The following is a 12,625-nucleotide window of genomic DNA, read 5'->3' as shown; positions in this document are numbered from 1 at the left end:
GTATTGTGCCTCCTATACTATAATCAATGATTTGAATATGCTAGAATTGCTTATTTAGGCTATCAACCACTGGAAGGACTAGTCTAGTATAGATAAATTTGACTAAAATTAAATTGTTCTTTAGTAAAAAAAAGGCTCCGCGACGTCTCAGACACTCAAGCTGACAGTCTCACTGAACATCTTTTAAATAAACTAATGAAAGTGAATGAATTGAGAAAACTAAAATCAAAACAATAAAAAGATATGAAATTATATCATAAAATAACGTAAAAAATGATTAACATTAGATTAAAACTATCGATAACCGTCGAGAAGATATTTATTTCGTGTGTAATGAATTTACATGAAGCTGAAATGCTAAATTTTATTTTAACAGCAAAATGAAGATGTTATATTCAGCAAAGTGGTCACTACTACAAAAAAATAAAAATGTTGTAATTAAAAATGTGAAACTACTAGGGTAATGCATCAAGATTTTTGTTTAGTTCGTGTATAATGTATATACATGAAGCTGAAATGCAAAATGAAGATGTTATCATATTCAGGAAAGCGGACACTACTCAAAAAAAAAAAGAAAAAAAAAAGATCGTATCTTTTAACGAGTTTCGTGGAGCGGAAGCTGCGTCTTTCAGGCGAGCGTTCACTTCCGGTCACCCGCTCACCCGCCCCTCCGGTCACCCGTGTTGTGGGCCGGTGGTTTCTCTGTGTGGATGTTTCTGTGATCGGAGCCGCTCCTGCGTTACTGAGAGCTCAGCACAGCGCTCAACTTACGTGCACAGCCGCCTCGAGAGCGCGCCGCTAGCGTCCGTTAGCATTGACCTGTTTACTGCAGTAAAACCACTCCTGATGGACTGACAACGGTGAGATTTCACCTCCTCATTGCCTCATAGAAACACTAGCATGAAATTAGCACGTAAGTGTGTGCAGTGCACGGAGAAAACAGCCTTATATTAGTGTGATAGCGACTCTGTGTTTGTGTAGCTAATGCATTAGCCGGAGTGAGGTAAACTCATTATAATAATGCAGGTGTTCGCTACGGTGTTATTGTTAGGATTGCACGCGCCAGATATGAGCTTTAAAGTCGTTATAATGTTGTGTTGTTTGTCTTGTGCTAAAGTGAAGATGTGGTTTGTCTTTGTTTTTGAAATTGCTAATGCTAATGCTAGAGAAATAAACCCAAATGAAGGTCTTCGAGTGAAGCCATCACTAATTGCAAGGTTAATAATGTTCTTGGTGTTGTGTAATGGATATTTAAGAGTTACAGTGTGGTCAGTTTGCAGTGAAACTCCTCTCTGTGTTTCTATAGGCACCTCACACCAATATCTGACATCTCATCAGAAGTGTCAGGAGTTATCATAAAGTATCAGTGTTGTGTCACTGTGCGCTCTTTGACTGGCTGATATGTTATTATGTTATATATGTTATTATTCGGTAAAGAGACGTTGTGTGTATATCGAAGTATCATAGTATTACAATTTGATAATACCATCCGATACCATGGTATCTCCTCAGTAGTTTTATAAGGCTGGTTATTGTTGCAGTACACATTAAACAGGGTCTCTTCATAATATAACTGATGTTCAGTCACTGTTTCCTGGTGTCTTGCTTTATCGCGTATTATGAAATACGGTATGAAGATCTTTTAGCGTTTACTGTTTAGGAGCAAATGCAGTCAACGTATCGGTATCGGACGATACATGTTAATTTTTTATGTTATCGATAAGAAAATATGGCCGGTATATTAAAGCCGATAAATAATGTATCAGATGCGCACTGTTCCACATGATGGGTTTGAATTGCTTGGAATCACTTCAAAAAGGAAAATACAGCAAGTCTGTCATATCGGCTGCATAAAAATAATAATGAGAACTAGGGCTGCACGATATTGCAGAAAAATGCGATATGCGATAACTCATTACATAATGCGATATTCGATATGCGATACGATAATGATTAAAGTGTGTAAAATAAACTTAAATTATCTTTAAACTATATTTAAAATTATATAACCTACATGCATGTTTCACACTATTTTTTTGACAAGAAAACATCCCTACAACTTCTGAAAGTGAACATCAGTATTTTACTGTAGCATAAGAAGTGTTATTTTAACATAGGTGTAAGGGTTTCATCAAGGCTTACATTAGGGTTATTTAACAACAGAAACTTAATAATCAAATGTAAAAAAACACTTCTTAGTTATCACTGTATGAATTAAATATATACTGATTCTTATTAAAGCTACAAAAGTTATTCAGCCACGAGCAGAGAGTGATTTTCTCTTTGTCTTTTCTTCATGTACCAAATTATTGCAAGCTGTTGCGATATGCATATCGCAATATATACATTTGCGATATTTCGATAATTTCGATATATTGTGCAGCCCTAATGAGAACATTATAATTGTGTGTTTGGGACGTGGATTTTAATGGTCAGACTTTTGGAGGCTCTCAAAAATTATATAAAAACTTGGATTTACATTTATCGGCCCATATTAGGGCTGTCAAAAGATTAATCGCGATTAATCGCATACAAAATAAAAGTTTGTGTTTACATAATATATGTGTGTGTACTGTGTATAATTATTTTGTATATATAAATACACACACATGCATGTATATATTTAAGAAATATTTGCATACATATACAGTATTATATTTATATATAATTTATATTATATATAAATTAGAGGTGGGCATAGATTAATTTTTTTAATCTAGATTAATCTAGATTAATTTTGAAATTAATCTAGATTAATCTAGATTAAAATGGCTCATTTGAATTCTGCCGAAGTGTGCTACCCAAATAATGACTATAAAAGTAAGTCTTTGAGAACGGGTTTCTCAAGCCAGCTGGTGCATTAGACCAGGGACTCATCTCCTGTTTCCAAAATGCATCACAAACTGCTTGAGAAAGCTGTTCTACTCATAGACTGTAAAGGTTACTACTGTACTGTTACCGTCCGTAGGCAACATTAGGTAGGCCTATGTTATTATCAACTACTATAGGCTATCAATTAGGGATGGGCGATATGGCCTAAAATCCATATTGTGATATACATTGCAGCCTCTTGCGATAACGATATTATAATAAAACCATTTCAGAACAGGTTACACAGACCCTGCTAAACAACTGCTAAATGGTTTTTTTTTTTTTTTTTTTTTTTTTAAGGTTGCATGTAGTTTTGAGAACATATATTGTGCAAAACTGTAAGTATACAACATCATTTTGCAGATAAATAAAATTTAAGTACACTAGCTGCAGAGACTTAAGTAGGTCTAATGTTTACTATGGCTTGGAGCTTATGAAACCCCAAATTTAAAATTAGAATATTCTAACTGATGTCTTTTCAGTTAAAAAGAAACACAACAACGATTCTTTAAATCGGGCGCAGACAGAGATTATGTGCTACACCACTCAAGATATATTGGGAATAATACGCGCGCGCTGGTATTCAGTGATATGTTTCGTTTTGAATTTGAGGTGGTAGAACGGATTAGTCGTGTGTTAACTTACCGAACTGTTACACCACACAGTCTACGTCGGACGGCTTAAATCCGAACCAAGTCCAAATAATAGATGTTGCACCAGCACCGATCTTTTACACCAGCTTTAACTTTCAGCCGTGTTTACTTAAGATGACGACGAATATGATGCTTTGCAGCCGTGTCTTCCTCGCGGCCGCGGGTAGATTGCGTCATCATAGCTTGTGTAGCTTGAGCCAGCTCCCAACCCAACTTGGAGAATAGATTAACGGCGATATTTTTTTTATCGCGCTGCGTTAACGCCGATAACGGCCCACCACTAATATAAATATAATTTTTTTAATATATAAATTACACATTTTTCTTAAATATATACAAGCATGTGTGTGTATTTATATATACAAATTTAATTATACACAGTACACACAAATATTATTTAAACACAAACTTTTATTTTGGATGCGATTAATCACGATTAATCTTTTGACAGCCCTAGCCCATATGTCAGTTATCGGCTTAAATATAAAGAATTATCGGTATCGGCCAAATCGGTGCATCCCTAATTGCCATTCATGCATACAAAATATTACATTTTTCCACAATTAGCATGATTTCTTTATTTCACAAAAATGTTTGTGTGATACAACTGTCCTGATATCATAATCAAGAAAAAGTCTCAAATGTAGAATCAAACGTAGTCATGCATAATCGTTTATTATTATTTCTTAGAAACTTAACAAAACTACTTTATTGCTTATTAATTTTTGAAAAATATTTTTTCCACCAAATAAAGGTTTGCTAGGTGCAACAAATATGCAGGGGGGGGGGAACAAGAAATGATATCTTAGGTTTTGTTCAGACTGCAGGTAAATGTAGATCAAATGCGTGACGTCTTTTTATCACACTTTTGCGCATGCGGGTCAGTCGGGGACCACGATCTGTTCACACTGGAATCTGATAATGACCACATTGTCCCCCTGTGGTGAAAATCCAGCTTTTAATGTTGTTTATATGTCTATGTGGTGTTTTTAATATGCTTTAAGACAAACCATGTGTAAATTCATAAGTCGACAGCATTGCTGAGTATTTTCTCCTTAAAACTGCAGTGAACCAAAGACAGTCTCAAAAACACGCTTTGAAACCGCTGGTGTTTCTGACGTCACAAACTACCTTGTAACCAATCAGATCAACGTGTGATCGTCAACCAGTGGATCTCTGAGCTGAGTGAGTGGAGGCGGGGCTCATTTGCATATTCATAGAAGCGCGCATACTAAATGAGGCAAGAGTGTAGAGTTACATTCAAGCTATTTTAAACCATGAAGATTTTATTTTCAAGGAAAAGAAACGTTTAAATGTGTCATTTTGGTGATCAAAGATGAGTTTTAAGGGATACAATTATTGACTACAGGGGGACTTTAAAACAACACCGTGTCCTCTGACTTCACTACTGCTGGTTGTAATTTTCACTTTATTTGCATAAAGTTAAACACATCTCAACTTTGTCGTGTCACTGGACACGCCTACATCCAGTGGCCAACAGTCACTGTTGCTCGTGCCGCTGGGAGTTTCCCGCTCGTTGTTGAAATGAATGGGATCATGTAGGGGTGTGCGATCCCAGTCGACTCCCGAACTCCCACCATAGAGTTGATGGAATCAGCCGAATTTAGTCAGTGTTGACATTACCTTGTAATGATGAACTGTCAACATTGTTACCTGTTGCGCTACCTACATTTACAGAGGTAAAAGACATGAGAAACAGCCGTGGTTAAATATGTCAGAATTAAATAAATGAGAAAGACGGTATTCTTTAATTAATCTCGTTATAATGGTCGTATGATGGCGCTAAACGCACATGACAGAAAAGCTGCTTGGACAGGAGAGTTAAAGATACTAAAAATAAAAAATACATACAATATGGTATTACTTCATGTTTGTGTTCTTGGAGTTTTTATTGATTTATTGTTAGTGTAATAATTTTGATCAAACATAAGCCTGTGTTTGCATGGAAATCCTTATTTTTATTGCATTAATATAAAATATAAAATACAAAGCTGACGTGAAGTTTTGTATAATTACAAACTATAGTCAGAATGACATTTATTTGTTAAGCTACATGCAGGATAGAAGTATGTGGCCGTTGATTCTGCGACACTTCCTTCTCTCTGATGAACAGTGTAATACGTCTGTGTCCGAAATTAGAGGATCAGTGAGCAAATGAGCGAATCCGGCCACATCAATCCGGTCATCAACGAGGGTCGATTCCTCGCTGGAAGTGTGAACGGGACTTTATGCTCACCAAGACTGCATTTATTTGATCCAAAATACTGTAAAAACTGTAATATTGTGAAGTATTATTACGTAAGGGAATGGGATAATGCACATCCGGCCGGTTGTTATCTCAGAATAAACCCTGACAGGGTGATCAGGAGCCCGACGCCGCGAAGAGTCTTGCATCAGCCTGAGGGGTTTATTCTGAGAGGATAACCGGCCAGATATACGTTATCCTGCTTATCACACAGATACTTGTCACATAAGTAAATAATTAGACATGAAATATTGATGGTGGAGAGAGCAGTTGCTTGCGGCAAGTTCAAACTAGACGGACATTATACAGTGTACAGTCACACCACTTATTACACGGCATGTAACGCATTACTTTTCATAAAAAGTGACTAAGTAATGCAATTAGTTACTTTTTTGGGGGAGTAACGCAATATTGTAATGCATTACTTTTAAAAGTAACTTTCCCTTACACTGGATGTGATTGGTCTACTCTGCTCTGATTGGTCAGGCGGCCCAGTCTGTTGTGATTGGTCTACTCTGCTCTGATTGGTCAGGCGGCCCAGTCTGTTGTGATTGGTCTGCTCTGCTCTGATTGGTCAGGCGGCCCAGTCTGTTGTGATTGGTCTGCTCTGCTCTGATTGGTCAGGCGGCCCAGTCTGTTGTGATTGGTCTACTCTGCTCTGATTGGTCAGGCGGCCCAGTCTGTTGTGATTGGTCTGCTCTGCTCTGATTGGTCAGGCGGCCCAGTCTGTTTTGATTGGTCTACTCTGCTCTGATTGGTCAGGCGGCCCAGTCTGTTGTGATTGGTCTGCTCTGCTCTGATTGGTCAGGCGGCCCAGTCTGTTGTGATTGGTCTGCTCTGCTCTGATTGGTCAGGCGGCCCAGTCTGTTGTGATTGGTCTGCTCTGCTCTGATTGGTCAGGCGGCCCAGTCTGTTGTGATTGGTCTACTTTGCTCTGATTGGTCAGGCGGCCCAGTCTGTTGTGATTGGTCTACTCTGCTCTGATTGGTCAGGCGGCCCAGTCTGTTGTGATTGGTCTGCTCTGCTCTGATTGGTCAGGCGGCCCAGTCTGTTGTGATGTGATTGGTCTACTCTGCTCTGATTGGTCAGGTGGCCCAGTCTGTTGTGATTGGTCTGCTCTGCTCTGATTGGTCAGGCGGCCCAGTCTGTTGTGATTGGTCTGCTCTGCTCTGATTGGTCAGGCGGCCCAGTCTGTTGTGATGTGATTGGTCTACTCTGCTCTGATTGGTCAGATGACCCAGTCTGTTGTGATTGGTCTGCTCTGCTCTGATTGGTCAGGTGGCCCAGTCTGTTGTGATTGGTCTGCTCTGCTCTGATTGGTCAGGTGGCCCAGTCTGTTGTGATTGGTCTGCTCTGCTCTGATTGGTCAGGCGGCCCAGTCTGTTGTGATTGGTCTGCTCTGCTCTGATTGGTCAGGCGGCCCAGTCTGTTGTGATTGGTCTACTCTGCTCTGATTGGTCAGGCGGCCCAGTCTGTTTTGATTGGTCTACTCTGCTCTGATTGGTCAGGCGGCCCAGTCTGTTGTGATTGGTCTGCTCTGCTCTGATTGGTCAGGCGGCCCAGTCTGTTGTGATTGGTCTGCTCTGCTCTGATTGGTCAGGCGGCCCAGTCTGTTGTGATTGGTCTGCTCTGCTCTGATTGGTCAGGCGGCCCAGTCTGTTGTGATTGGTCTGCTCTGCTCTGATTGGTCAGGCGGCCCAGTCTGTTGTGATTGGTCTGCTCTGCTCTGATTGGTCAGGCGGCCCAGTCTGTTGTGATTGGTCTGCTCTGCTCTGATTGGTCAGGCGGCCCAGTCTGTTGTGATTGGTCTGCTCTGCTCTGATTGGTCAGGCGGCCCAGTCTGTTTTGATTGGTCTACTCTGCTCTGATTGGTCAGGCGGCCCAGTCTGTTGTGATTGGTCTGCTCTGCTCTGATTGGTCAGGCGGCCCAGTCTGTTGTGATTGGTCTGCTCTGCTCTGATTGGTCAGGCGGCCCAGTCTGTTGTGATTGGTCTGCTCTGCTCTGATTGGTCAGGCGGCCCAGTCTGTTGTGATTGGTCTACTTTGCTCTGATTGGTCAGGCGGCCCAGTCTGTTGTGATTGGTCTACTCTGCTCTGATTGGTCAGGCGGCCCAGTCTGTTGTGATTGGTCTGCTCTGCTCTGATTGGTCAGGCGGCCCAGTCTGTTGTGATGTGATTGGTCTACTCTGCTCTGATTGGTCAGGCGGCCCAGTCTGTTGTGATTGGTCTGCTCTGCTCTGATTGGTCAGGCGGCCCAGTCTGTTGTGATTGGTCTGCTCTGCTCTGATTGGTCAGGCGGCCCAGTCTGTTGTGATGTGATTGGTCTACTCTGCTCTGATTGGTCAGATGACCCAGTCTGTTGTGATTGGTCTGCTCTGCTCTGATTGGTCAGGTGGCCCAGTCTGTTGTGATTGGTCTGCTCTGCTCTGATTGGTCAGGTGGCCCAGTCTGTTGTGATTGGTCTGCTCTGCTCTGATTGGTCAGGTGGCCCAGTCTGTTGTGATTGGTCCACCGCTTACAGCGCTCGTCGGAAGCTACACACTAGGCTTTGCTACGATAGTCGGTGTTGACGGTGTTCTGTTCAGAAGCTACACCCAAGGCCGGACTTACCATTGGGCTTGACTGGGCTCAAGCCCATGGGCCCCGCCCAATAGGGGCCCCCGCCCGTTTGCGTTTGATTTTTTCAATAATATGTCAGTCATTTAATTTTTCATTTAAAGTTTGTTGATTGGTCTAGCATTGTTACCTGGCCCTTCCCTGCAATGAAAAATATAATTTAGGTTTGCTGATTGGTTATTGGTAGTTAGCCTACGTAGTGCCTCGTTTACTGCCAAACCGTTGAAAAAACTGTCTGCATAAGACAGTAGCCGCGTTTCCATTACCCTTCAAATTGCGCAAATTGAAATTGCGAATTGAAAATAAGCACAATGGAAACACGTCAATGTCGCAAAAACTCCCGTTTATCTAAAAAAAAATAAAAATTTACGCTCGCATGAGGTGGTTTTTCAGGCAATTCGAAATTTTTTTCGCAAAACTGCAATGGAAACAGTTTTTGCGCAATTACAGTCACCTGAGTTAGAAGACGCGGTGTGTTTGAGGTCCATGTATAGCTACGCAAATAATAATAATTTTATATTATTTAATTATAACATAATTAATAGGTTAATTATGCAGTGCGCGCTCCACACTCAGCTTTGTTCCTTTTTTGCATAAAAGCGTCTTCTAAATAGGCAATAGGCCTATTTAGAAGACGCTTTTATGCAAAAATGGAACAAAGCTGAGTGTGGAGCGCGCACTGCATGGCACGGAGGCGCGGCCGCGACTTGCATTTTCCTATCAACAGTGGACACAACTTAAAATACTCTATCATTTCTAGTCAAACAGAAAATCATTTTATTTGTGTAAACTCACAATAACAAGACAACGTTGTGCTTTTGTAAAATAAAAGAAAACAATCAGACGCACTTTCATGATCTCCGTAAACTGGAGCGCGAGAACTGAAACAAAATATAGCCTATGTTGGCTAAAGATTGAAATGTCCACTTTAAAACGAACAAATTCGAATCGAAAGCTAATACCTTCTGATTAATCCGTATGAAATGTGCAGCGGAGATGGAGATGTGATTTTAGCCAAAGCAAGTTTATTAATAATATTAATGGCTCTTCTCCGCACTGCGGGAAAAACATCAATTTCAGGTTCTAATTTGGCCTTTGAAAACCAGTAAAATCGCCATGTTTTCCATATTAATTTGTGAATATTTTAAATGTTTAATAAAGGGGCAAAAAGAAATCTGAAAATTCGTCGACGTACTTTTTTGCGCAGCAGTTGGTGTAGCCAGTTCAAATTAAAATGTTGGTGTTCAACTTTGCGTTTTAAAAAGACAACAACCGTTCATTTTTCGTTTTTCAATTACGGGTTAAAAAAGGAAAAACGAATGGACACTAAAGTAGCCTACATGGATCGTTTGGACAGAATACGAGACAGAGTTCTTTATTAAATTCATAAAAGAAACAATAATTAGCCTATAGGAATACTGGATTCTAAATCTCAAAGAAATGCCACAATCAAAACATATGTTTTCCAGGTAAATAAGTGTTTTATTCTCATTCTGACCAAGACATTTGTGCATTGCAATAAACTTATGATCACTTTGAACTTTTTTTAAACATGTAACACTGTCTATGGTACCAGTCACCTTTTGAAATAGCTTTGCACTTCAAATAACGATTGGATCGATTATATTGTTACGCCACCAGATGACGACAAATGACTTTTAAAAAACATTTGTCATTGAATCGTTCATTCAGGAGATTCGTTCAAAAATGCTGATTCATCTATGAAACAAGTGCATTTGATTGAGGAATTGAATCATTCATTCAAACCCAAGTTTTTTTTATTTTTTTATAATTCAGATTAATTAAACATTTTAATAGACTTCAGCAATTAACATAAATTATGTTATTTTGCTTAGTTGTTTGTTCAGAATCGTGATCTCTATTTTTATTCTCAGTTTATCCAGAATTGTGTAGCTCTAATAGGCCTACATAGCTTGTGTATGTATCATTGTGTTCTATTTGAAGTAATGTATAGAAGGTAGGGCCCGAAAGTGACTCAAGCCCAGGGGCCCCCACCACCCTAAGTCCTGCCCTGGCTACACCGGTTACATCACTTGCCCCATCGTCGATGCAAATTTTTTAATTTTTTAATTTTTAAATAAAATAATTTAGTTCAGTTAGAGAACAGACACTACAATTATAAAACTGAACGTGTCTGCTTAATAAATCGTGAGCTGAGCGAGAGTTGCAGCAGGAGTCAGATTTCATGACAAAATGATGGCAGAATATTTGGTGTCAAAGAGAAATGTAAAAGCACCTATTTAAGCGAGTTTGTCATTGTAATGTTTTGTTGTTGTGCTTTTCATTAAGAATAATAGGCTCATGAACTCACCATTCAAGCAATCCGCCCCCGAATTGGCGCTAATTTGAAAGCGAAAATAAAATGTGCAAAAAATATACATCATTAATTAATCATACTTACAGGATGTGATTCTGAGGAGCAGGTTGGTCCAAATAAACTGGGTACTGACCCATTGAGCAAGCGTTGGGCGAATCCCTTGTTGAACTCAGAGATTTGAGAAGCAGTCGTTGAGGGCTGGTCAGTGTTGTGTTGAGGGCTGGTCAAGTTGTTTGCGGGCGGACAACGCACAATGCAAATGTCTTATCTAGTAGTGACGTGGAACTGTAACGCAGTGGGATTCGAATTCGGGATGATTTCAGATCGGTTCTTTCTTTTGGGAGACAATAACTTTATTTATCGTGCACTTTTGACTTTACAACTTTGCAGAACGTTTACATTCACAGACAGCTTTATTACACACTGCAGGAAAGGGAATATTCGAAAAACCATAATAGGGGCACTTTAAATATTTTCATATATTTTTTGTGGCCTGGAAAACCAGACCCAAATCTAAAAGATTAATGGTCTGGCATCAACTAATGAAAATCGGCCAGCTCGAGGGGCGGCACCAAGCACGCATTTGAAAATCTCACTGCACGCAATTGGATAACACTACGACCAATCACAAGTTATCGCTTAGCTACCAGCGGAGCTAACTGGTAGATTAGACTCTTGCCGTATCCGGTCGGCAAAACAGCAAAAACATCCTTCTTGCAAAGGAACGATTCGTGCGGCGTCTTCTGTTCCTCTTTTAGAGAAAAAGTCTAACTCATTCATTGTAGCGGCCAAAGCCGTTTCAAACAACTGGTGTTCATCCATAGCCATCTTGCAATGTTTACTAATGACTTCGACGTCGCAGCGCTGTCGTCATCTCGCCTCTGGCCCGCCTATATCAGATAACCGATGTGATTGGTGCAGCTCAGATACAAGGGCATATTTAATGAGCATCATTACTCGACGCAAGAGTAACTCGCTGAGCAAATTCAACTTGTGCTCTCGCGAGAACTCTGGATTACCAGGGTATATTTTTTGTGGGAACAGTGATAATTCTTTTTTGGATTTTTTGATGAATAGGAAGATCAAAGCAACAGCATTTACACATGATAGATAATGTTAGAACCGTAGTGTATTCAAGGTCTAAGGAATGTATATTATTTCTCTTTATTTGATGGTTTCCTCATTGATGGTGACAAACCTTGTTGTTTCTCTCTCAGCAGTGTCTCAGTCTCCAGAGGCCACACAGCTCTTTTGGTGAAGGGCTATGGCGCATCAGCACGGCTCGTCCGAGCTCTCCCGAGGCGTCTCGCTCGCGGATCACGACTCCGGAGTGGAAGATGGAGACGACGGCTCCCGCAGCCCCACCACAAACTCCACTATCTATGTTGCTTTCACAGGGAACATGAATGATGAGGACTTTCAGCAGAAGCTGGACACCATCTTAAACGGGATGCCTGATATGCTCTTACTAGGTCAAGATTTGGCTTGAAACTTTTATTTATATTCATTTTCATGAGAACGATGCATTTCTACTGGAAAATTGGTAACACTTTACAATAAGGTTCATTAGTTAACATTTAGTTAACTACATTAGTTAACATGAACTAAGAATGAACTTCACTTCTACAGCATTTATTAATCTTAGTTGATATTAATTTAAAACATTTACTAACACATTATTTAAGTCAAAGGTTGTATTTGTTAACATTAGTTACACTGTTGCACTGTGAACTAACATGAACAATGAACAGCTGGATGTTTATTAACTAACATTAACAAAGATTAATAAATACGGTAACAAATGTATTGTTCATTGTTAGGTCATGTTAGTTAATACACTAATGTTAACTAATGAACCTTATTGTAAAGTGTTAACGGAAA

The 12,625-nt window shown here is 39.9% G+C and overlaps 1 protein-coding gene across 5 annotated transcripts in view; it reads left to right on the top strand.

The window, feature by feature from the left end:
• Positions 1-720: 720 nt before the first annotated feature.
• Positions 721-12,625, top strand: part of ncoa6 (nuclear receptor coactivator 6) — a 31,474-nt gene continuing 19,569 nt past the window's right edge. For 3 of the 5 annotated variants that reach the window (XM_081385775.1, XM_081385776.1, XM_081385772.1), the window contains exons 1-2: positions 721-860; positions 11,962-12,216. In XM_081385775.1, coding sequence (XP_081241901.1) covers positions 12,009-12,216 — 208 coding nt within the window. In that variant the 5' untranslated portion in view covers positions 721-860; positions 11,962-12,008. Of the gene's footprint in view, positions 914-11,961; positions 12,217-12,625 lie in introns of all 5 variants that reach the window. The other 2 variants (XM_081385773.1, XM_081385774.1) reach the window with 2 other exon arrangements.

This window comes from Scardinius erythrophthalmus (genome assembly GCF_964197995.2).
Source record: "Scardinius erythrophthalmus genome assembly, chromosome: 15".
Classification (NCBI taxonomy): Eukaryota; Metazoa; Chordata; class Actinopteri; order Cypriniformes; family Leuciscidae; genus Scardinius; species Scardinius erythrophthalmus.
This window is presented reverse-complemented; position numbering and strand designations above follow the sequence as displayed.